The sequence below is a fragment of the Myxocyprinus asiaticus genome, chromosome 19 (assembly GCF_019703515.2).
Source record: "Myxocyprinus asiaticus isolate MX2 ecotype Aquarium Trade chromosome 19, UBuf_Myxa_2, whole genome shotgun sequence".
Classification (NCBI taxonomy): Eukaryota; Metazoa; Chordata; class Actinopteri; order Cypriniformes; family Catostomidae; genus Myxocyprinus; species Myxocyprinus asiaticus.
The window spans coordinates 44,588,202-44,613,831 of NC_059362.1; the positions used below are offsets into that span (position 1 = coordinate 44,588,202).

At 39.2% G+C, this 25,630-nt stretch overlaps 1 protein-coding gene across 6 annotated transcripts in view; it reads left to right on the forward strand.

Moving 5' to 3' along the window:
• Nucleotides 1-25,277, forward strand: part of LOC127409672 (homeobox-containing protein 1-like) — a 32,108-nt gene extending 6,831 nt beyond the window's left edge. Inside the window, exons 2-10 of one of the 6 annotated variants that reach the window (XM_051644405.1) lie at nt 6,177-6,662; nt 12,245-12,330; nt 15,413-15,523; nt 17,295-17,448; nt 17,618-17,700; nt 17,791-17,886; nt 18,057-18,166; nt 18,973-19,056; nt 20,932-25,277. In XM_051644405.1, the coding sequence (XP_051500365.1) occupies nt 6,178-6,662; nt 12,245-12,330; nt 15,413-15,523; nt 17,295-17,448; nt 17,618-17,700; nt 17,791-17,886; nt 18,057-18,166; nt 18,973-19,056; nt 20,932-21,075 (1,353 nt within the window). In that variant the 5' untranslated portion in view covers nt 6,177 and the 3' untranslated portion in view covers nt 21,076-25,277. The remainder of the gene's footprint in view (nt 1-6,176; nt 6,663-12,244; nt 12,331-15,412; nt 15,524-17,294; nt 17,449-17,617; nt 17,701-17,790; nt 17,887-18,056; nt 18,167-18,972; nt 19,057-20,931) is intronic. The other 5 variants (XM_051644406.1, XM_051644407.1, XM_051644408.1 and 2 more) reach the window with 5 other exon arrangements.
• The last annotated feature ends 353 nt before the right edge of the window (nt 25,278-25,630 follow it).

Here is a 25,630-nt window from a genome sequence, read left to right on the forward strand (position 1 = left end):
GAAATTGTGGCTGACCAGGATGTTCAGCCCCTGCCACACATCCTGGATTGCAGCCGTGTTGCACCCCGATTTGCAGGATTGAACAGAGCAAGTGAGTTTGCAAATATGCAAACATAACATTGTCTCATATGGCAATGCAGTGTCAAATAAATTCTTACCTATCTTGAGGCTCCTTGAAATGCCTCATCAGGTATGCCACACCATCATCGCCAAAGGTGAGAAAGCTGGCCTGGTCTTCTGGCCATGTGTCAGGATTTAGCACTCTGAAAGACTCCACTGGGGTCTGGACACCCTCATCCTTCAGCAAACCACCAAACCTGGCTTTGAGATCATCCACACTGATGTTGATGGCCGCCTCCATGTGCTGCTTCAGCTGGGGATTGGTGAGGTCCGTGAAGCTTTTCAGATTCCTCTTCAGTGTTATTCCCTTTAACAGAAATAACAAACACACCAACACACAATGAAATGTCTGGCCATTTTTTGTCTCCCATAAAAAATGTTTTAAAGACTTCTCCACTGCATTTCCCTCCTTATCCTCAAATCGTTCTATTGGGCAACGAATACATTGATTCTCACACTGAGAATCTGTCTTAATCATCGATTTTAATCCTAACAAGCTCTCATCCTAACACACCTGGTATCTCCTCTCATCACTCTGCTGCTGAGCAAGCATGGTCTGAATCTTCTCCAGCATGCCTCCTGCCTTTGCCCTAAACTTTAGTGCTTCCAGTCTGGTCACTGTCCTCAACTCTGATGTGGCTTGGGGGAGGATCAGGTCATTCCTTTGCAGGGTGAGGCTAAGTGAGGATAGCTCCTCAAACATGTCTGAGAGAAAATGGCAGAATACACAAAAGAGTGCATTCTCCATTTCCCACTTTATCTGTTAAGTAGTGAGAAAATAAACTGTCACCTGTCAATTACTTGACTCTGAAAGTTCATTGGAGTCTTGAACCTATTTTTTAAAACTAGTGTGGTATTACAGTTCCTGTGTAAAACTGACCTTCTTTGCCCGCACTTGAACTTCCGCTGTTGTTGATGCTATGGCCAGGTGCTCCATGTGCTGCAGAACAATGGAGTACTGGTCTTCGTCAGTGGCAAGGTCCTTGTCTTGTACATGCCATAGAAACACTTTGAGGGCTCTGTGGACATGGGGGATCCAGCAAGTTCCCTTGACGCTAGACGGTGTGCAAATATCCACACCGAGCTCTTGCCCGAGAACATAGAGCTCTTGTTTGGATTTTCTGCTGAAGTGATACGTCTTCCATATCAGATTCAGAAGATTGTACACGACAGACACCTTTGGCTCTTTCTTCTGAATGGTCAGTATTGCCAACTCTAGTCTGTGAAAGTCAGAACAGAATCTTCCAAACAATTCACCGTCTCCTTCCCCCACCTCTTGTGCCAACAGAAAACAATAATTCTGTGGTATTTACCATTACAGCACTTAGCGCATGCACACAGACACACACACACAGTATTGTTTAACATTCTCTGCTAGCAAATTAAACTAAATCATAGAGAATTTATTAGTTACAAACCTATGTGGTATACAGTGGATTGGGATTATATGCCCCTCTGCCTCTCTCTGCAGGTGGGCAAACACTCCCCCACGGTGGCCCATGTTCACGGAGGCACCATCTGCCCCGAAGGGGATGCACTTCTTTATCCATGACCCTCCATCCTCCTCTGGGCAAACAGCATGAAATGTGGCCTTGGTGGCATCCAAAATACCTCAAATGACAACACAAAAAAACAATTATACAAAAGTATTTCTGACAAACTAAATTATCTCCAATGATTAAATTTTACACAAGAATAAAGCCTATAAAGAGGAACAATTTACCAATGGCATGGGAGTGCTCAAGGGTCTGTTGCCCGACCAGGAGATTGACTGGCTTCCCATCATCCAACAAGCGTACGCAGACAATCTCGCATTCGGTATTGGATATATCAGTGTCTCCGTCTATTAGAACGGCAAGGTATTTCGCGGCTTTCAGCTTCGCTGACAGGCTCTCTCTCATTATGTCAGCAATTTGACCGATCATCTCTGCACATCTTACATCATTGCGTATGTGGGATTTTGTGGTGGAGTCTGATAAGTGGCCCAAATTTGACGAAAGGTTCTTCTTCCTTCGCAATGAAGTATGCGATGTTTATCTTTATTTTCAGCTGCCTCCTCTTCTCCTCCTCAGACAGCAGGGCTGTGCCTGATGGTTTCTCCTGTCTCAACAGGTACAGATCTCTGCACTGGATATGCCGCCACGAGATGTTATGTTTCGCTACGCTATCTCTTTTCAGATGCGGGTTTCCTGACACGAAGGATGAGTTGCCCACCTGTTTCTGCCCTCTACAATATTTGCATAACATGATGTTGTTTTCGAACTCTAGCCATGGGAACATTTTGAGCCAATTCGCATTGAATCTATATGTTCACCCTCCACCGGCTACAATGGACGTTGAAGTGACAGCGGGGGTCACGGTAGCTTCGCTAACGTTGTTCTCAGCATCCCTAACATTAGCTGCCATGTCAACGTTAGCCGCCTCAGGTAAACCTTGTGAAGAGGCTTCATTAGTTGAACCTTGCGAATCCCCCTTGCCGGGAATCCTCTTTCTCCTCGTCTCTTTTTCGCTTAAAATAAAATTGATCGGGCTTCATTTTTAGCGATGTCTACACATTAACTTATAGCCTATACCAATACTTTTTTCCAGTGTTGTTCACCTTTCTCTCTCTGACTGGACTGCGTCATCACAGAAAACTCTACTGTGGTTGGCGCATGCCGCTTGTGGAATTTGGGTCTTGTAATTTTTAAACAATTAGCAAAGGGGGGTGGGGGATTAGATTACGGTAGGTTGTAATCTTTAATTGCACACTGTGCTCGTAAATAATTTTTACGGTTCGCACATATCTATTTTTATATTTAGTGAAATACTCGCACTGTAGAGCTCTGCATAGGGGCAGTATGGTTTCCTTGACAACGGTGAAAGTAATTGCTCTCGACTTGTTGATGAAAGCCGTCTTGGATAAACAGAATTTTAAGTAGGCCAGATGAAAGGAAATATGCTTTTTTTCATCATTACTTGACGCTTTTGCCAATGAAATGGTGGTGCACTTAAATATATTTCATTATATTTTCAAATACACTAAGCGCTAAGAAGTGATATGAATTCTGTGTATTTTCAGAATTGCATACTAGCTACTATTCTTGAAAGCAAATAGCATGCCGTATGTATACTATGAAAATTATGCTCATTTTTGTATGCATGGCATAACTAAAAGACCTACTTCATTTGACAAAATGTACCAGTTTTTAGTTAAAAACAGTGAGCGTTACATGCACGATCTTACACCGTTTTGACATTAAAATCATAGAATAATCTGATGATTTAAAATCTCATGTAAATGTGGGTTTCTTACGTTGTCGGTTTTTTGAGAGTGATCAGCATTAGAGGTCGACCGATAGTGGATTTTTCTGATACCAATAACTTAGGTGGTGGAAAGGGCAGATAACCGATTAATTGGCCGGTAGTTTTTAAAATAGATTTAAAGAATTTTTAAAATTTTGTAGTCTTTCCTTACTGTGATGGGCGCAAACATAGAGGCGCACGCATAGAGGCAAAATGAACAAAATCCCAAATCTCCACGAGGTGTCAGTGGTTGTTTTTATTTCGCATATAGAGGCCGCTGTTATACTGTAGAACTAAGCCGTTCTAATCCTCCAGTGCTGCCCACAAATAAAAAAATAAAAAAAGCATTTGGCAACTATCGGCATAGATTTTTGCAGAAAACCGATAGTTCCAAAAAGCCACTATCGGCACCAGTTAATCGATAAAAGAGATATATCGGTCTACCTCTAATCAGCATATTCCTGTGCTTGTAAATGCACTCAGTGTAGAAAACATGCCGTGATTTTTTTTTTAATGTATTTTACTACTTGCATTTAAACATTTTGAATCTTCTTGTCAACATTGGCTGTTTTGTCATAATGATGGTTCCTCTTATTTGAAAAACAAATCACACAGCAAATACATGAGATGAATATTGTCAAAAGGGCTTTATTTAAAAAAAAATTTTTTTGCTACTTCATCTTTGTTTTTTGCAGCCCTAGTATGCAGTACTCTAGAATTCCATGGGGTGCAACAGTCTGGTCCCGAAAGTAAAAAAAACAAAAACATTTACCATAGGGCAGTGGTTCCCAACCCTGTTTCTGGAGGCCCCCCAACACTGCAAATTTTGTAGATCTCCCTTATCTGATACACCCTATTCAGGTTGTGGAGTCTCTACTAACGAGCTAATGAGCTGAATCAGGTGTGTTTGATTAGGGCAGGGCCTGAAATTTGGTGCGGGATTGCGGGTATAGCGCACAATTTATTTTTCTTTTCTGTCCATTCTGTGTGCGCTGAAAAAAAATCTGGTGTTTGTACACAGCCCTGGCTCTGTAAATGGGAAAATAAACAAAGTGGATCGGACCAATCCACACAACACTGTTGCGTGTGAATGAATTTGGGGGGGCGGAGCTTCTGAAGGAGCACCTAAGGGAGGGGTGTGTTTGTTTGGCAATTAATTGTTTAAGTTATAACATAAAAGGATGACAGGGTCATTTTATAAGGTTAGAATAGAAAAAAATGCCCTTGTAAAGGTACAAAAATGCCAATGGAAATAAAATATTGCCCCTTAATGGAAAAGTGGATTTCTGACCCTGGTTTCATCTGACCTATACAGGAATTGAGAAAAGTAGCCCCCTGTCAGATTTAGGTGAGTTTGTTGTAAAATTTCAGATGTTTTCGTGTTACAAGTTTTATTCAACCCCCCCGCCCCCCTCAAAGTGAGTAAATCCCCCCCATACAAGCCATGTACAGAAATAAATTTCAGGCCCTGGATTAGGGAGATATCCAAAATGTGTTGTGTTGTGGGGCCTACAGGAACAGGGTTGGGAACCACTGCCAAAGGGGATTTTTAACACTTACTTACAAACCTTTAAACAGGCCAACTGTGAGCTCCAAAGTTGTTAATCAATGGAATATGCTTCAGTTGAAACCATCAGTCTACGTTATTTAAATTTCATAAAACAATTTTGTGTATTTCCTGGAAGAACTACACTTACCCATGAATCCTGAAGACAAATTGGGCTTTTCCACTGCACGGTATGGCTCGACTCGACTTGACTCTGCTCGCTTTTTGGGGGTTTTCCACTGTGTATAGTACCTGGTACCTGGTACTTTTTTTAGTACCACCTCGGTCGAGGTTCCAAGCAAGCTGAGCCAATACTAAATGTGACATCATAACCCTGCAGATCACTGATTGGTCAGAGAGAATCGTCACTACCAGCGTCACTGGATTTGCGACACGGGACATCAACCCGCTAGTTTTAAAGTTAGCAACAGTGATAGCAATATCATTTGTTCACGCGACTTTCGAACTGTAAAAAGAAATGGCTGTGCGCAAAACCACGCCTTGGTCAATAAACGAGGTGCAGACGTTCCTCTTGTTAGTAGCTGTGGAGAGGATCCAACGAGAGCTGGATGGGGTGACGCAACTATGACGATCAGCCTATAATCCCAACCACATTGAGGCTGCACTAAACTGCAGTGGAAAAGCAAGCTCAGAAAAGTAAAGTGAGCAGAGTCGAGTCGAACCGTAACGTGCAGTGGAAAAGTGCCAAAAGTGCACCAAAAGAGCTCTGCAGCTATCTATGAATGACACAATCGAGTCAATCTCCGTACATTCTCAAACTACTTGTGAATATTTTGCAATGAACTTAAAATATATTGTTTATGTACTTTAAATCAATAGTTTTATATTTTTCCATCGTATTAATTCGATTGAACTGGAACTGTAGTTCATTCCCTCATGTAAATCTTGTATCTTTGTCTTTTTGTCTGATTTTCAGTTACTTTTTTTGCTTCAGATCAAAGTTTGTAATGTTGTGATTCACCTCTGAGCTGGTTGGTTTGGTTCGGTTCATGGCAAAAATAAATGGAAAAAACACTTCCAGGACCAACACTTCTAAAAAAGTGGGCGGGCACTGTTGCACTCTATTTCTGGATGTAGCTTCATTGTCACTTTTTTCTAAGAAAGCTCTCATTAAACAGTCATTGATGCTACTCTGCACATGGGTTTGTGTATTTGGCTGCAAAATATCACATGTTCAATAATCATTGTTTGTTTCTCCCATCAGAATGTCTCACTACACAGATGAGCCTCGTTTCACCATCGAGCAGATCGATCTTCTCCAGAGACTGCGGCGTACAGGTATGACCAAACCCGAGATCCTGCACGCCCTGGACACCCTGGAGCGCCTCGACCACGAGCACGGTGACAAATTCGGCCGGCGCGGCCCGTTGGACTCTAGCGCAACCAACAGTACCACCTCTGGCACTACACACACCTCAAATAACACTAACAAAGCAACTACGGCGACGCAGACGCAGTTCCACGGTAACTTATCGCCGTCTCCTAGCACTTCCCCGCCCACGGTTTTACCCTCGCCGGTCGCGCTAGTGGCCATGGCGCAGAATGGGCGTGACACTTTGGCAGCAACGCCCAACGGGAAGCTGTCTCCAAATCGCTACCCGATGAACAGCGCGTCGGCCGTGAGGTCGTATGGACTGGAGGGTTCCGAGGATGATCTGGATGTAGACGACAAAGTGGAAGAGCTTATGAGGTCAGTGTGGGTCAAAGGTCAAAGGAAATTCAAACTAAGTCTTTTATTATTCAAACTGATGTTAGAAAACTTCAGAAATAGAAAATACATCAAATTTAAAATGTAATAGTGTTCACAGAAGTTGTCCACTTCATAAAGGTTTCTTTCTTATTTAAAGGAATTTTTTGCCCAAATATTTTAATTCTCTCTTTCTTCCGTGGAACACAAGTGGAAATTTTGAATATATTTTGAGTATTCTTGCTGCTCTTTTACATACAGTGAAAGTGTACAGTGTAGAGGTAGACCGATTTATCATCGGTTATCGGCAAAAATCTATGCCGATAGTTTTTTTAAAAAATTTTATTATTCCTCTGTGGCTGGCGCTATTTTGATTAGGTAATCAGGTAATCTAAATTGAAGAGAGGGCATGCAATAAATATATAGACTATAAAAAGCTTAATTTGGTAAATGCTTAAATATAGAGATGTGTAATGGAGCCAAGTCTCCGTAATTTCAAATTAAGGGCCCCTTGTGTGTTCCCACATTATGCAGCAAATCTTCATTTTTTTTCTGGTTATTTTGGGGATTTTGGTGGAACGATAAACTTAATCTGGGATTTTTACTCATTTTGGACTCTTGTAGCCTCTATGACTGTGCCTGTTACAACATGGAAAGACTAGGGATGCATGGTCAGTCCATCTCAAGTGGTCCAATACAGGTTGCTTTACCATTTTTAATGTTCCAAATTTTTTTGAATGATTACCTCTATGTATTGGTATTACAAAACCACCAGTTTTTTTATTGTTATTTTACTTGGTTTAACTTCGACGGCCATCTTTGTGTCATGGCACATGACAAATTTTGGTTATACAAGTGTTTACCATAGACTGTATATAAAGATGGACGACAAATGAAGCCAAAATATCCTGGAAACGGGCGCTGCCATCTTGCGCTGATGACGTCATTTGGAGTCTACACAGTAGTGATTGTGGGGTGGAGCCGCGGTATCTGTAGACAGAGTATAATTTAGATTTTTACCATATTATTTTCTAAAATAAAAAATAATTAGTAACTGCTAGCTACCGATTAGAGCTTTGTTCAAAATATCGATTCAGCAATATATCGTCATGTGCTTCTTGCCGATGCGTGTATCGATTCAGCTGTACCCATATCGATACTGCAGCAAACTGCAAGTTTGAGTGCAGCCTATCACGTGACGAAATGGCTTTCAATCACCTGAGCAGTAGTGGACCACCGCATTTAAATTAGATGAGACTCTTGCTACCACAGCCAAAACTTGAACCTGAAATATATGTGCATTTTGGCTTTTTCCCTGTACCCAGCAGTTGGGAGGAAGACAACACTTGTACAATATCCAAATACTTCAAAGCAAAAGTACTGTGTAGTGCGTAACACGACGAACCTCTATCTACCAGTACATCAAGCCGACCATATGTGCTTCTTTTACTCTCAAACAGGGAGTGAAATTAACCAGAAGACGGGTACTTTTTATATGGTAATTAAGCTCATCTTCTCGCCGACCTGTACATTTCGGACCCGTTTGCACCTGTATTTAGTGCTGTCCACTGATCGGATCTCCCATGATGGATGTTAATACCAAGTCTAAACAATGTAATAGTGTCAGTTGACAAGAGATGCCATTGTTTAGACACAAAGACACGTGTTTGAAGGAAAACAGTTGATTCAAAAGATGAAAGGAAAGTGCCTGGTGGGCGTGTCTGATTCGCTTTTTGTCGAGGCAGGCTCCCGCTCGAGCACAGCGCGAGCGCTCATCACAACACGCAAAAGAATTGTTAATAGCCTATACTGTATGCTTTACAGTAAATGAATGGGTGTAGAAAAAGATATGCAGTGGAGACATCATGGATATCAAATGTGAGGGTGAGTTAGACAAACTATATGAAGAAATTAAAACTGCAGGCTAATGTCTTTTTGCTTGATCAAGCACAGCATATTTTGCACTGCCATCTGTGACTCTTTCTATGTATTTATGAATGTGATCTACAAAAAAAGTTATAAAATGAGTTCTATTAAAGTTACTAATTACAATTTCCTCTAATGATTATTATACAACTCTTCATTGAATACAAGAACAGTGTGTAGTTGTTGACTTGTGTTAATTTGTTAAACCTTGACTTACCTGTTGCACACTTTAAAAACAGGATTTGATTTTAAACCAGAATATTTTAATCTATAGTAAGGGAAGGATAACACAAAACGTAGTTTACATGGTGCAAAATGTATGATAGCAGCCAGACTGTGTGCAGCGGTGGTTTGTGTGTTTCACAGACGCTTACTACAGCGCTCATGCTTAACAGTTCCACTGTATTCACCTTATGCGCCAGAGAAACTAGCGTGCAGCTATCTTGAAAAATTCTTTTTTCAATTTGTTGCAGGGCTCCCTGTTCTTCTATTCTAATCTTTTCTATTTGCAAAACTAATGTTTGGGAGTCTAACATTTATATTTCCTATTGACACACTAAAGCTGAAAATAGGTCCAAATACCGCTTAAGCTCTGTCGACAGCATATATGGCATACTCATATATGCCTATTGGACAATTGTGCACCAGATATTTCAGAATACCAATAACATTTAAAGATAATGTGAAATGGAATAACTCTGATTAATCTGTAAATGTTATTCATTCACAATAAAACCAGTAACGTGCATTAAGAAAGTAATATAGGTCCATTTTAATTGAATGTTTAGGCTACTTGGGAAAAAACACCTTAGCATGACACTGGCAGCATGCCACTCGCACAACTAAAGAACTGTTTACATACAGTACTGTGCAAAAGTTTTAGGCACTTAAGATGTTTCACAAAAGCATTTGTCTTAAGATGGTTATTTATATCTTCAGCTTTAGTGTGTCAATAGGAAATATAAATGTTAGACTCCCAAACATTACTTTTGCAAATAGAAAAGATTAGAATAGAAGAACAGGGAGCCCTGCAACAGATGTCATGGCCCCCACAAAGCCCCCCACTGAACATCGTGTCAGTCTGAGATTACATAAAGAGACAGAAGCAATTGAGACAGACTAAATAGAAGAACTGTGACGAATTCTCCAAGAAGCTTGAAACATCCTATCTGCCAACAACCAAGAAAAACTGTGTCCAGGTGTATCTAGGAGAATTGGTGCTGTTTTAAAGGCAAAGGTGGTCACACCAAATATTGATTTAGCTTTTTCATGTTTACTGGACTTTGTATGACATTAAGTGATAAATGAAAACTATTTATGGCATTATTTTTGAAGACATCCTCACTATGCAACATTTTTCACAAGTGCCTAAAACTTTTGCACAGTACTGTATATTAAACTTAATGAACAGGAATTATGTCAATCACACATGCTGTTAACAGAGCTTAATTTGTATATAACCCCCAATACTAAAAACATGCAATTTGATTAATCATGTACATACATATAATACTGGATATGGCCTTGACAATTTGTACATTTTTGCTTGGTAATTTAATAAAAACTTAGAATTAAAGCATAATAAATATGAATAAATTCTAAATAAATGATTCAACAATAAATCTCATCAGTCTTAGATTTATTAGAGATAATTATTTATATTATATAATCCTTACCCTCCTCCTCGACAGCATCGGTGTTGGAGTACTCTGAATCAACATCATCCAAGTCATTTAGTTTGAGCTCTGTGTGACCGAAATTCCATGCTTCTCTCTTCTCTCCAATCAGCTTAATGGCTTTGACCATGTTAGACCCATTGTCTGTGACAAGCATCACTTTTTTGTCCTCTATACTCCATTTGGTCAACGTGTCAGTTACGCACTGGGCAATCATCTCCCCAGTATGAGGGTGCTCTGCCCAATGCAAATTTAATAAAACATGATGCACTTGGTCTGTGGGTGGGTGGAAAAAGCATACTGAAATGTCTAAAATCGAGGCAGTTAAACACTTCTTACTCCAACCATTAATGCACAATGTCAGCTTCCATGCTTCTTTTACAATATCCTCGAGCTTTATCCATTTTTGCATTAATAAAGACTGTTCACCCTGGCTGCCCCAGGTGTTTTGAATTTCGGGTCAAGGGTTGAATTGAACAGATGAAATGATGCAGACTGGCAGAGCTGGGTAGAAATGCCTGTGTCGATGAACATCTGTACCAGGGCCGTCTAACACGTGTGGTATTCTAGGGAGTCAGTTGAGCATGTATCAGACTTCTTAAAACAGGCCTTTAATGTCTGTTGATGTAGCCCAGTGCCTCGCATCACACTACTAGTAGTGTCTTTCTCCCGCTCCAGGAACACTTTATAGACTTCTTTATGCATTGTTTGTAAGTGTACCTTTAAATTTGTTGGATTTTTTTCCTTTTAAAAATGTGCCACTGTGATGAGGAGGAGGGCGTGGCCAGGCCGTGAGGGTGCACGGCTGGCGCTGAGTCAACTATTCAGCGGGAGAGGGAGATAAAGGGGAGCCGGAGACGCCAGTTCGAGAGAGAGAAAGACACACACAGCCGCTGTGTGTGTGTGTTTATGTTTGTTTTATGTTGTTTTAAGTTGAGTTTGTCATTTAAGTTTACGTTGACTTTTCTGCCAGTTCTCGCCTCCTCCTTGCCCATCCCTTACCCATTACAGCCACATACATTGCTGCCAACAACCACCAAACACTGTGACTTGTCAGCTGATGTGTCATAATTGTAAAAGTCCCCAGACACGCCTAGCGCGTTTTCTTCCCGTTTTGCTTTTCTCCATGAAGTACTGTAGTGATTCCCTCCCGCTGTCTTTTGCTAATATATGAGGTCAAAAGGCCATCTGTTAGTGCTGTCGCCACCTAGTGGCATATTCATGTTAAGGTAATACACGGAGAGGCAATAATATCCAGTTGCACATATCTCCGGAGAGCTAATAAAGTGTTTAGAGGTTTAAGAAACATATCGCAACAAAAACGAAAACAAAATAATTTTTATGATTATTTCTATTTTATTTTAGTTTTATCAGAGCCATAAACCATAACAAATTATTGGCAAAAATCGGTGGTAATTCCATTATCGGTGCTATAATAATATTTTTATTTTCCCCTTTATTGGCCAATAATATATATCGGCCACCGATATATCGTGCATCCATAGGAAAGACCTTTTTTTAACGTTCTTTAAATCGAAATTTAAAACCTTTTGGCCGATTAATCGGTTATCAGCCTTAGTCACCTTAGTTTTCGGTATCGGCAAAATCCATGAGACAAATAAAGCACCATAGCTGTAATCCATACAACTTGTGTGTTATATTCCAAATGTCTGAAACTATACGATAGCTTTGTGTGAGGAATAGAACAAAGTTGAAGTCATTATTAACTGAAAATCTCCAAAGCTCTCAAATCTCTTATGCATTTCTATATATTCAAATTTGGAGTATCTCTTTCGGTTACGAGACAAGAACTGATGGCGTCTGGTTTCATCGATGTCAAACCTGGCACAATGTGTCTTGATGCATCAATGTAGCTTTACATGACTCATTCTCCCATAAGGCGAATAACTGAATGCTCACATACGTCATGATGTTGTCGTATTGATTTGCAGCTGTCATGTTTGCACCCTGTTATGTGTGCAGGCGGGACAGCACTCTGGTGAAGGAGGAAATCAAAGCTTTCCTGGGCAACAGACGCATCTCACAGGCTGTGGTGGCTCAGGTCACAGGTCAGTCTGCCATAACCTTCATACATCTCACTCTGATGATAGCAGTTTTGTGACAAGTTTTTACCTAAATGTAACAGTGTTAATCTTGCAAACTTTATTATCAATTTTTAAATAATTTAAATGTACATATACCTGTAAACACTGATGAGCCAAACATTATGACCACCTGCCTAATATGCTGTTGGTCTTCCACGTGCCGCCAAAACAGCGCCGACCTGCCGAGGCATGGACTATTCAAGACCCCTGAAGGTGTCCTGTGGTATCTGGCACCAAGACATTAGCAGCAGATTCTTCAAGTCTTGTAAGTTGCGAGGTGGAGCCGCCGTGGATCGGACTTGTTGGTCCAGCATATCCCACAGACGCTCAATTGGTTTGAGATCTGGGGAATTTGGAGGCCAGGGCAATACCTTGCACTCTTCATCATGTTCCTCAAACCATTCCTGAACAATGTGTGCAGTGTGGCAGGGCGCATTATCCTGCTGAAAGAGGCCACTGCCATCAAGGAATACCACTGCCATGAAGTGGTGTACCTGGTCTCCAATGATGTTTAGGTAGGTGGCACTTGTCAAATTGACATCCACATGAATAGCCGGATCCCGGGTGTCCCAGCAGAACATTGCCCAGAGCATCACACTCACTCCTAGTGGCTTGTCGTCTTCCCACAGTGCATCCTGGTGCCATCACTTCCCCAGGTAAACGGCGCACACATACACGGCCGTCCGTGTGATGTAAAAGAAAACGGGACTCATCGGACCAGGCGATCTTCTTGCACTGCTCCAAAGTCCAGTTTCGACGCTTGCATGCCCATTGTAGGTGCTTTCGATGGTACACAGGGGTCATCATGGGCACTCTGACCAGTCTGTGGCTACGCTGCCCCATACACAGCAGGGTGCGATGCGCTGTGTTGTGACACATTCCACCCGTAACCATCATACAATTTTTCTGTGAGTTGTGCCACAGTAGACCTTCTGTTGGTTCGGACCAGATGGGATAGCCTTCGTTGCCCTAGCGCATCGATGACCCTTGGGCGCCAAACACCCTGTCACTGGTTTGTGGTTTGTCCCTCCTCGGACCACTTTGGTAGGTATTCACCAATACTGACCGGGAGCACCCCACAAGCCTTGCCGTTTCATAGATGTTCTGACCCAGTCGTCTGACCATAACAATTTGGCCCTTGTCAAAGTTGCTCAGGTCTTTACTCCTGCCCATTTCTCCTGTATTTAACATGTTGACTACGAGAACTGATTGTTTGCTCACCATCTAATCTACCCAGACCTTGACATATGGCCTTGTTGGGAGAAGATCAGCGTTATTAGCTTCACCTGTTAGTGGTCATAATGTTTTAGCTCATCTGTGTGTATTGCTATACTTTGTTATGTTACCCTTTCATTAATGTAACATACTAGTCACCACTGCTGTGATGGGATTTCAACTATAGCTGCTGAGGAAGTGACAGTAAATTTTTGGCATTTCTCTCATCTGACTGACATAATCCATTTCTCTCTATTTTTTCCTCTTTTTGAAAGTCGTATGTATTTGCTGTGGTCTCCCATTCATCACCATAGAAGTTTAACGCACTAGTTTACTTCCGCATTCCAAACCCGGAAATGTGAAAAGGGTCAATTCCAGTGTTTTTTGTATTTCTAGTCTTCTAAATCTATCCACCTAGAATAACATTATAGCTTAAAAGAATGTTCACTATAAGTTAAGATCTATAGTATGGACATCATTTGTGACCTGCCATCATTTATCACAGAAAAATTTCAATTTGTTCCCCAGTTTGTAAAAATGGCATTTACAGTAATGTACTTACAATGGAAGTCTATGGGGAAATTAGGGCATTGCACTTGAATAAATGTTTAAAAATACAGTTTCCAAAGTTACAAGTCTTTGAAAACATTATATGTGTTAACTTGAGACTAGTTTTATAAAGTTGATAACATACTGTAACTTTTATGTGCAAAGTTAATTCCAATAGTTCAACTCCTGACATGATCAACAAAAGCATGTAAACATGGTACCTTTTAGGACTGGGTAAAATATTGATTTTCCAATGCTTCGCGATGAAACATCTCAATATGGATTCTTAAATCCCAAGATCGATCTTTTACTATATGCAAGTAAATCTCAATACAATATGAGAACAAATTTTGCACTATGCAACTGAAACTTTTTGTGATTATCCACCGGCTGGTAAATATTCAGATTTTACTCGGCAGTGATTGGGTAGTATAGAAGAGAAGTTGTTCAGCATCCTTTCACTGCATGTTAAGAGTAAGTTTGATTTGACTTGTTACGTGTAATGTGTGTTCAAAAACGAGATCCACCCAATGCATTTTTCATTGAATAATGTCTCTTTTAATATCCTTTTTGTTTACAGTCAATTTTTGATCAAAAACAACAAAACAAAAACATCGAATTCTAGTCACGAATTGCACAGATGAGGTAAAGAAGCCATTTGAGTCCTCTCTTGTTAATATGCACTCATTTACAGACGCTCTTTAGAGAACTGAAGGATTTCTTAAAGAGGCAGTATGGATTTTTAGCATGTGTTTTACAAATCAATGTAAATACTTGTAAATAGTATACATTTTGTTTTAAACATTATAATGTAAAAAAAATATTATATATGTAATACAGTATCATATTTATTGATGGAATACATAGATTTGTGCATTTTTAAAAAACTAAAATCTGAACAAAATGATAAAAAAAACTAAATATAATTTATAAAATGTATATTTTCATACTGTACCTAGTTAGAAGGTCCCCTGTATAATTAACAGCATTAGCTGAGAGAGAATTTATTTCATGTGTAAGCACAATGGACATTATAATTGATATACACCGATATTAATTGATATACTGTTCATGACACATCCGCAAAGTGCGTTTATGTGGGGCAGATGCGTATAACCAGAGGTTCAAAGAATATTCACATTTTTATTCTAATTATTCTCGAATAGTAGTTCCACCTCTAAAAGGAGGATTTAGACAACTTTACTGCTCAAATAACCCACTGTTGTGCAGAAGAATTAATATAAGTAATCTTTTCATAAATGAAATTTGTTCTCTCTCTCAGGTATCAGTCAGAGCCGAATCTCTCACTGGCTTCTCCAGCAGGGCTCAGATCTCAGTGAACAGAAGAAACGAGCTTTCTACCGCTGGTATCAGCTCGAGAAGACAACGCCTGGTATCAATCACCTTTATCTTCGTTTTTGTGTTTTAAATAGAGAGTAAAGGCATTTGATTTTGGTAACTGAGTTTGACATCAAAGCACAGATCTTTGAAAATAAATCTCCAGTCACATGTGTCTGCTTCAGCTGAAAAGTCAGATTAATTTAAGTCATCGTTGAAGTGAAACAAGTATTTACTTCAAGGAACAGTTAAAAAAAAAAAAAAAAAAAAAAATCTGACATAATTTACTCACCATAATGTCGTTCCAAATCCATACGGCTTTCTGTCTTCTGTAGAACACAAAAGGTCAGATTTTTACGGAGCCCCTGAGAGAATTGGGCAGGAATTTGTTTTCTGAAATAGTTTTGCGTGCCCTCGCAATAAGTGATAATACAGGAAAATGAAAGTTATGGTAATCATAATTTTGTGGGTATCATGGTTTTACTGTGCAATTACCATTGTTTAACTATGGTTTTACTATAGTAATATTGTGGTAACACTTTAGAATGCAAAACTTATTTCGAGGGAACGCAAAACTTATTTCGAGGGAACGCAAAACTATTGCGAGGCAATGCAAAACTTATTGCGAGGGAGCGCGAAACTTATTGAGAGGGAGCGCGAAACTTATTGAGAGGGAGTGCGAAACGTATTGCGAGGGAATGCGAAACGTATTGCGAGGGAACGCAAACTATTGCGAGGGAAAGCAAAACTATGTAGAGGGAACACAAAACTATTTCGAAGGAATGCAAAACTTATTTCAAGGGAACGCAAAACTATTTCGAGGCAACGCGAAACTTAATTCGAGGGAACGCGAAACGTATTGCAAGGGAACGCGAAACGTATTGCGAGAGAACGCAAACGTATTGCGAGAGAACGCAAACGTATTGCGAGGGAACGCAAAACTATTTCGAGGGAACACAAAACTATTTCGAAGGAACGCAAAACGTATTGCGAGGGAACGCAAAACTATTGCGAGGGAACACAAAACTTTTTAGAGAGAACACAAAACTATTTCGATGGAATGCAAAACTTATTTCAAGAGAACGCAAAACGTATTGCGAGGCAATGCAAAACGTATTGCGAGGCAATGCAAAACGTATTGCGAGGGAACGCAAAACTATTTAGAGAGAACGCAAACGTATTGCGAGGGAACGCAAATGTATTGCGAGGGAAAGCAAAACTATTTAGAGGGAACGCAAAACTATTTAGAGGGAACACAAAACTATTTAGAGGGAACACAAAACTATTTCGAAGGAATGCAAAACTTATTTCAAGAGAACGCAAAACGTATTGCGAGGCAATGCAAACTATTGCGAGGGAATGCAAAACTTTTTAGAGGGAACGCAAACGTATTGCAAGGGAACGCAAACGTATTTCGAGGGAACGCAAAACTGTTTAGAGGGAACGCAAACGTATTGCGAGGGAACGCAAAACTATTGCGAGGGAATGCAAAACTTTTTAGAGGGAACGCAAACGTATTGCAAGGGAACGCAAATGTATTTCGAGGGAATGCAAAACTGTTTAGAGGGAACACAAACGTATTGCGAGGGAATGCAAAACTATTGCGAGGGAACGCAAAACTTATTTCGAGGGAATGCAAAACTCTTTCGCCATACAATAGCTATGTGTGAGGTACAGGACGAAAATTGCTATTAAACCAAGTGTTGATATGCTTGTTTAGAATTTACTGTAGGTCAGCAGATCTTCATAGACCAATCATTTTGCATCATATTACATGGCAAAAATGATTATAATGTTTTTATTTTGTTTGCTGTTTTTATTTTCAGGTGCCACACTAAACATGCGGGCCGCCCCTATATCTGTGGATGAGATGGAGTGGCGTCAAACCCCGCCCCCTATATGCTCCACCCCCGGCAGCTTCCGTCTGCGCAGAGGCAGTCGATTCACCTGGAGGAAGGAATGTCTCGCTGTGATGGAGAGGTCAGACAGAGAGAGAGACGAGTAAAGTAGAGAAAAACAGGAGAGAGACAAAACAGTCAAACCCGTATGACAACTGCTTTAAACAGGGCTCATCAAATCAGATTTCAGTGCTGGAAAAATAAATATTATCATATCCATTTTGCAACTAAAATGTTTTTTTTTTCCTCAGTTATTTCAGTGATAATCAATATCCAGATGAAGCCAAACGAGAGGAGATCGCCAACGCCTGCAATGCTGTTATTCAAAAACCAGGTAGAAATTGCTGGTGTAACTAGATCTGGACATTTTAAATTTACAATTTTGTAATTATTCTGAGCTTCTAGTCTTGTTTGTCTTTTCTAGGAAAGAAGTTGTCTGATTTGGAGAGAGTCACGTCCTTAAAAGTGTACAACTGGTTTGCCAACCGACGCAAAGAGATCAAGAGGAGAGCCAATATTGGTACTGTGTTTCAGTCACTCCTCATTTAGTACTGTGTTATAGACACAATTATAATTATTTTATCCACAAACTTATTCTAATCAGTGAGGGGTTTACTGGCAGTAAATGGTTTATGAATGTTGGTTTGTTGTGGTAGTGGTTTTTAAAGAGCTTCAGATGTTTCATGACAGGGTCTTTTTTCCAAGAAGCCACAATCTTGGAGAATCACGGAATAGACGTGCAGAGTCCTGGAGGACACTCCAACAGTGATGACATCGACGCTAATGACTACAATGAGCAGGTAATAAAATATGCATAATTTGTGAACTATTAATAAAATAGAAAAGGATCCAGGGAGTACCGAGACAGTTGCACTCATTATTTATTGGTCTTTCTATTCACACCAAGAGCAATGTGACAAAGAGGCATCAAAGTTATCCTTAATGAAAACTATTATGAAATCTAGCCCTCCAAAAAAAAAACAAAAAAAAAAAACAGTATTTTTAACTAAAAAAGCAAAAATAAAAAGGGGAGTTTGAATTTAGTGAAATTTTCAAAACTAGAATAACCCTGAACTGCGCAAATTGCAGATTAAAAAATTCAAGCTATTTTTTTTTTTTAACAAACTGTTCACACTGGGCGTCATTTTTACAAGCAGAACAAATTAGTTTGTAAATCTTTCATTAAACCATTTGCATGCGTCAGTTTACTTAAGAATGGATTTACGAACGATTTGCACATATTTGTTCTGCTTATACAGCTCAAAGCCCAGTGAATGTGAATTTGAGTGTTTCTCTGAGAAAAGTTTGCATACATGAATAAAGCTAATCGTGCTTAAGTCATTCACATGCTTTAATACAACCCGTTTGACAGTTGGGGTTAGGTTAACAGTGTAACTACAGATGTGATTAAATGCAGGTTCTTTAATGCAAGTACCATCCAACAACACATATGTACATAATAAGTACATTGTATCAAATGCTTAAGTTCATAGTAGTCAAAGATACCTAATATAAAACACATAGTGTGAATAGGCCTTTCAGTGAATTAAAGATCATAGATTCTCTGCAGACTCTACTGATATAGCTCATCTAATCTCTATGACAGGGTTGTGATGTTTCCTATTTTGAAAAGAGAGGTGTGAACAGACCCTTTGGTTACTACCGACTGGAGCCCACCTCACCAACACAGGTATACACAAGAAAAATTCATTTAGATTAAAGGATTGTTTCGGGTTCAATACAAGTTAAGCTTAAAAGCATTTTATTTAAAAAATTCTTCTCCCCTTTTCTCCCCAATTTGGAATGGCCAATTCCCAATGCGCTCTAAGTGTTCGTGGTGGCGTAGTGACTCGCCTCAATCCGGGTGGTGGAGGACGAATCTCAGTTGCCTCTGCGTCTGAGACCGTCAATCCGCGCATCTTATCACGTGGCTTGTTGAGTGTGTTACCATGGAGATGTAACGCGTGTGGAGGCCCATGCTATTCTCTGCGGCATCCAAGTACAACTCACCACGTGCCCCACCGATAGCGAGAACCACATTATAGCGACCACGAGGAGGTGACTCTACCCTCACTAGCAACCGGGCCAATTTGGTTGCTTAGGACACCTGACTGGAGTCACACAGCACGCCCTGGATTCAAACTCGCGACTCCAGGGGTGGTAGTCAGCGTCTTTACTCGCTGAGCTACCCAGGCCCCCAATTAAAAGCATTTGTGTCATAAATTTGATTACCACAGAAAATATTTTCGACTCATCTCGTTTTTTGTAAAAATCACAGCTAAGTGAATGGGTATGGCCCATAAATGTTAAAATTCACAGTTTCAAAATTATAGCCACAAGACGTTAACAATATACATGTTAATATCATTGAAGTGTGATTTAAAATCTCTGTTTTACACCATTTTAATGGAATAAAATCACTTACAGGATTTACCAGCATGCGTCGTCATGGCAACGAAGTTGTAATGTTGGAAATAACATTTAACAGAAAAGGTTAGCAAGCGATTTTATCACACTAAAATCATGCATATTGTTTACGTCTTGTGGCTATACTTTTGAAACTGTGAGAATTTTTATATTCACTTCCACTGAAATTTTTTTTTTTTTTCAGTCAAATATTTTATGTAGTTATCAACATTATACCCCAAATTCTGCCAATTGAACTTAAATATTCCTTTAAAGGGTTAGTTCGCCCAAACATTTAAATTCTCTCATGATTTACTCACCTTTAAGCCATCCCAGATGTGTATGACTTTCCTCCTTCAGCAGAACTGAAGTGAAGATTTTTATAAGCACATTTCAGCTCTTTTTGGCAATGCAATGCAAGTAAACAGGTGTCATCAGTCTGTTGGCTATTTGACAGTCCTAAAGACATATTTAGGCAGCATAAAAGTAATCCACAAGACTCCAGTCGATCAATTAATGTCTTCTGAAGCAAACCGATATGTTGGTGTAAGAAACAAATCGATAACTAAAACATTTTTAACTTTAAATCGGTGCTTCCACTCAGCGCTGGATTATTGTTTGAAACTACCTAACTCTCGCGTGACGTTCGTTCCTTTGTTGTATACAAGGTGCACGCTTCCGACTTCTCACATGAACACGCCATTGCGCTTACATCACTGATACATCGACTGCTGGCATTAATAAAGTTTTAATTAACGATTCGTGTGGATTAATTTTATGCTGCCTAAATATGACTTTTGGACTGTCAAATAGCCAGCAGTCTAATGGCACCTGTTTACTTGGTTCTGCTGAAGAAGGAAAGTCATACACATCTTGGATGGATTAAAGTTACATAAAATGGTCAAATGTGTAACGATAGCTACGCAACTACCTTTAACGGCTGAAGTCGCAACCATTTTGACAATGGTCAAGTGGGAGAAGTCAAAGGCTTCTATATCCAAATATCCCTATTGTAATAACGAGTTTTACTAAAATATTAAACAGATACTATTATTATTTGGAAACTCGTAATTACTGTAATTCCAACATGATGTGAATGCACCATTTCTGGTGAACTGTCCCTCTAAAATCTAATCTGCTCAATCTGTTTCCCTTCTAGGATGACGGTGCCAATCACTTAGACCACCAAGACCCCATCTCTCTCGCCGTAGAGATGGCAGCTGTTAATCACAGCATCCTCGCCCTGTCCCACCCAGGAGGTGTGGCCAGTGAAATCAAAACAGAAGCATTGGATGATGACTGATAGAGATGAAGAGGATAGAGGTGTGTGAGTGTGTTTGCAGCGGTGTGTATGGGCCAGAGGTCTGCTAATGCTATGACCAAAACAACGCTCTGTCTCAAGCTTTTAGAATTGAATATCACCTGCAACCTACACTCCTGCTGAACCACTAAACATAAAAGCCAGAGTTAAATAATACATGCTCTCTACAAGAACACTGACAAGTTGAAGGTCATTCCACAATTTTGGGCCCATCTTTAAGAGTTTCCGGAACCATTGCAGAACTCAGATGCTGACCCGAACCTTGTACCTCATTCCAGTCCAGTAACTAGTATAATGTTTCGTGTGCTTCCTGTCTGTGTGCATCAGTAAACATATTCATTGTTCTCAGGCTGTAGCTGTATTTCAGGAGGTGAGGCTGATATCAATATGTTAAAGTTGTACTTTGTTGCTCTGGAATCCACGATGGAGCGATAGGTTTTAAAACGTTCATTTCCTCTACAAATGTCCTCAGTCGACTGGTTTGAAGTTTCCATTTTCTCTTAAAAGTCATTTAATCAAACTGCAGTTTTTGGGTGAATCTTATGAAACCTGTTAAGAACATGACTGAGTCACATTTTCCCACAAAATCAAAAGAAAAGTGGAATTATGTTTTGCATGAAGAAAATTAAGCCTATTTTTGGGGCAATTTTTTTGCATTACAACATTACTTTTATGATAAATAAGCACATAGACATTATTCACAGCAGTGCCATCTTTGATGGGAATGACAAAGAGGCTGTGAAGGATAGACGTACAGTCTCTTCGATGGGCTGCACTTGCAGTTTCAAGTGTTTTTGGATCGTTCCACAGACAAAACATTGAAAAAACACCTTTCCAAGAACATTCAGTAGACAAACTACAGACAACATGAGTTGTAAAAAATCAGACGTGAGCTTTTTACAGCTTTATACCGTGTGTGCCATTTAAGAGATGTAGTCTATCCCTCACAGCCTCGATATACTTCAGGGGAAGTTCTTCTTAGTTCTTCTTTCAGGGGTAAAAAGAAGTTTGAAACATCTGAGCAACAGTATACTGTTTGCGTACATTCAGACATCCGCCACAACACTGTAGGTGGTGTTTAGAGGAGCATTTAAATCTGAGGACATACATGTAAAACCTTAACTAGTGTGACATTAAAATGTGTTACTAATGACTTTATGCCTCATTCTATGAGTAGAATTCACATGATATCAGTAAAAGAAGCTGTTTTAACCACTCAATGATTTAAAGTAATATATTTGCAGTAGAAAATGTTTAGCTTGTCTTGTTTATGTTCTGAATTCATGGAGCTATTGAGCTAACACGTGGCCATAATATGCGCCGATTTCATCCTTGTATTGTATTTTATGATGACACTGATACGACTGCAAAGATGGGTGTATAAAAGAGTGTTAATGGGCAAAATACAGACAAAAGAATTACAATAAGATAGGCATATCTAAATTTGGGCAGATATGTGATTGGCTTTCGCTGCAGTATAGGTCCCCCTCGTGCCGCCAAAACAGCGCCAACCCACATCTCAGAATAGCATTCTGAGATGATAGTCTTCTCACCACAATTGTACAGAGTGGTTATCTGAGTTACCGAAACAGAAGGGAAGGAGAACACAGGGAAGCAGGTTTTTCCAGGCTCAGGAAAAATCATGTTTAATCAACCACTTCAATGCTTTAAAACTTCACAAACTCATTAGCTTCACAGGCACTAGTAACTTAAACACAACAGCTTCACAAACATAACAGATAAACGTAGCAGCTTCAGGAGCACCGTGGCCTTCCTTGTGTCAGACTCTCTCTCTCTCTCTCTCTCTCTGCTGGTTGTGTGGCTGCTTATATGCCGCTCTCCCCATGCTCACTGGAATTAGAGACAGGTGTTACACATAATCTAGCTCAGGTGCAAACACCCTTACTGCTTTCTCTCTCTCCGGACGGACGCTTGACCACGCCCCCGCTGCCACATAAGGGCTTTTTGTCAATGTCAAACACGTCAATGTACACCTGCGTCAGATGGGCGTTTTTGGAGCATCTCACTTAGGTTGCGTCACATCATAAAGGTCTCGAAATCCCTGTGCTTGTGCTGTCACTGTTAAGCAAGCCCGAGTGTGGTTTGTTCTCTGTACAGCTGCGTTGTTGAGTTTCGCTTACTGCTCCCTGCTGAAAACAGGTAGTACTTCAATATTGAATTGCTCCGATGGTTGGCAAATAGGAATATTCCATGTTATGGTCTGGGGACATGATTAATTGTGTTAATTCTTTTAACAGGTTATTTTTTATATCATTAACCGCACTTAGTTAACACAAAAAAAACAACAGCGCTAGAAATGATATTTTGCATAAAGAAAGCAAAGCCTATTTTTAGGACCATAAAGATATTTTTACATTACAACATTACTTTTATGACAATTAAAGGTGCACTCAGTAATTTTCTAAACTTTCATTACATGTTTATACATCAGGGTAGTACTTGCACTGCCTTTTAATTTGATTTTAATAATAATAAAAAAATCATTGTATTACATTTTATTGTGTTTAATACAAGTTTCTGTATTACAGTAATGAAAATCACCATTGAGAGAATTGCAAATTGAGAAACCTCAACTTAATCATGTTACAGTAATGAGAATTTGGGAGGAAAATAATGCCACAAAGCAAAAACAATTGCAATAATGCAAAACAGGCAGTGCAATTTTGGGATGCATGTATTTTTTTGATTTTGGGGTGAAATATGACTCGGAAATGTGTTTTCATGATTCGCTCATTTAAAGTATACTGTTCATGTACAAAGGGGGAAACCAAATCATAATCTTTAATGTAAATCTTGAAAGACGTGGGTTTATAACAGCCAAAGCGTGTAAATTATCCTTCCCAAAATCTAAAGTCTCATGGACTCTAAATTACCTGTTACAAGATACTTCCGATTCATAGGTTGCTAGTTTCCTAGTTAACAACAACTCTTAAATGCCTAGAGTTACCCAAAGTGAAATTACATAAATGTTATTCTTATGTTTCTATTTATTTAGCTTTTACGTTGTGTTTCCAGATATTTGCTCGCAAAATCTCAGTTAAGACAAAAGCACCTGTTCTCATCTAGTTGTTTTTTAGAAATGTAAGAACTGTGAAATCAAAGCGAGATATCATTCCTAAGAGATTTTGGCTCCAGACTGCAGTGGTCAAAATGATAAACTTTGTCTTGTTTTATTATTATTGTGAAAAACATCATCATAATTGTGCAGTGTTAATAGTTAAAGAGGCGTCTTAACTCTCATCTTACATAAGCTTGTTTCCAAAATGTAGCTTGTTTTATTGGGAAAAGGTTCTAGGAGACCTCTTTTCACTCACTGATTTTTATGTGTCCTTCCTCTATTTTCCTGTGTACAAATATTCAATTGATATTTATGATCTTTTACTGTTTTTGTTCAGAGCAGTCTCCTGATGCCTGTCCGATTCAAATACATTTTGTGAACATGAAGCACCCCCTTCTCTCAAGAAACTAATTTCTAGAAACACTATTTTATCAGAGCCTCTAAAAGGGATAGAGTTCACCTTTATATGAGTTGAACGGGGTTTATATTGTATGTTGCAGCATCCTAATGAGTGTATTTCAATTTCTGCATGAACAAGAATCAGTTTGTTCAAAATAAAGTGAAAAAAACCAAGGATGCAAGAAAGAAAATTAGTTGTATTTTCTTGCCTCTCTACTAGATAGAATGTGCCAAACAACAGGATCACTTCAAGTGTTGATATAAAAGTGACATAATATATACCAAGATTGACTCGTTACCTTGTCTTAAGTATCTGTATCCAGACCAATGGATGTTTTTATTCCGTGAACTCGTGTATCTTAAGGGGGGTGCTTTCTATTTTGTTTTCAGGGCGCATTTTCTTATGTCTATACACGAAAATCTCTTGGCTTATAAAAGCGATTGTATAAATGGATATAATACAGTATGAATTTAAAGATAATTTGAATCAAATAATTCTATTGAGTTTGAAGACTTCTGTTTTGAATCATCTGTATCTCCCATGTAAGAATTTAGTGCCTTTTTTGGACAGTAGACTGTTCTGTAGTTCTACTATAGTATATATGAACATTTTTGTACAGTTTCTTTGTTTAAAATGACTTTTTTTAAAACTTGTGTTTATTTTAATACTTTATCTTCTGGAGAATAAAGGTTTATTGATGATCAAGAGAGTGTGGTTTCATTCTTACAGTTGTGTCGCCTTATATTTGGACATTTTTGGACTATTATATATATATATATAAAAAGTGGGACTGTGAGTGAACTCACTCAGCATGTGGCTCTAGCGTGAGTTATACAGTATATCATATAGTATTCCACACAGTAGTCTATGTAAATTAAGCAAAGATATTACATAAAAAAATAAAAAAAAACTTTATTTCACCATTCAAATATTAAATCCTAAAACATTATTTTTGTCATTATTTGATACAGAAATAGCTATTTTAACATTAATTACTCTCTGAAAAATAAAAATAATACATGACACCAAACCAAGAGGGCATACAGAACAAAAAATAA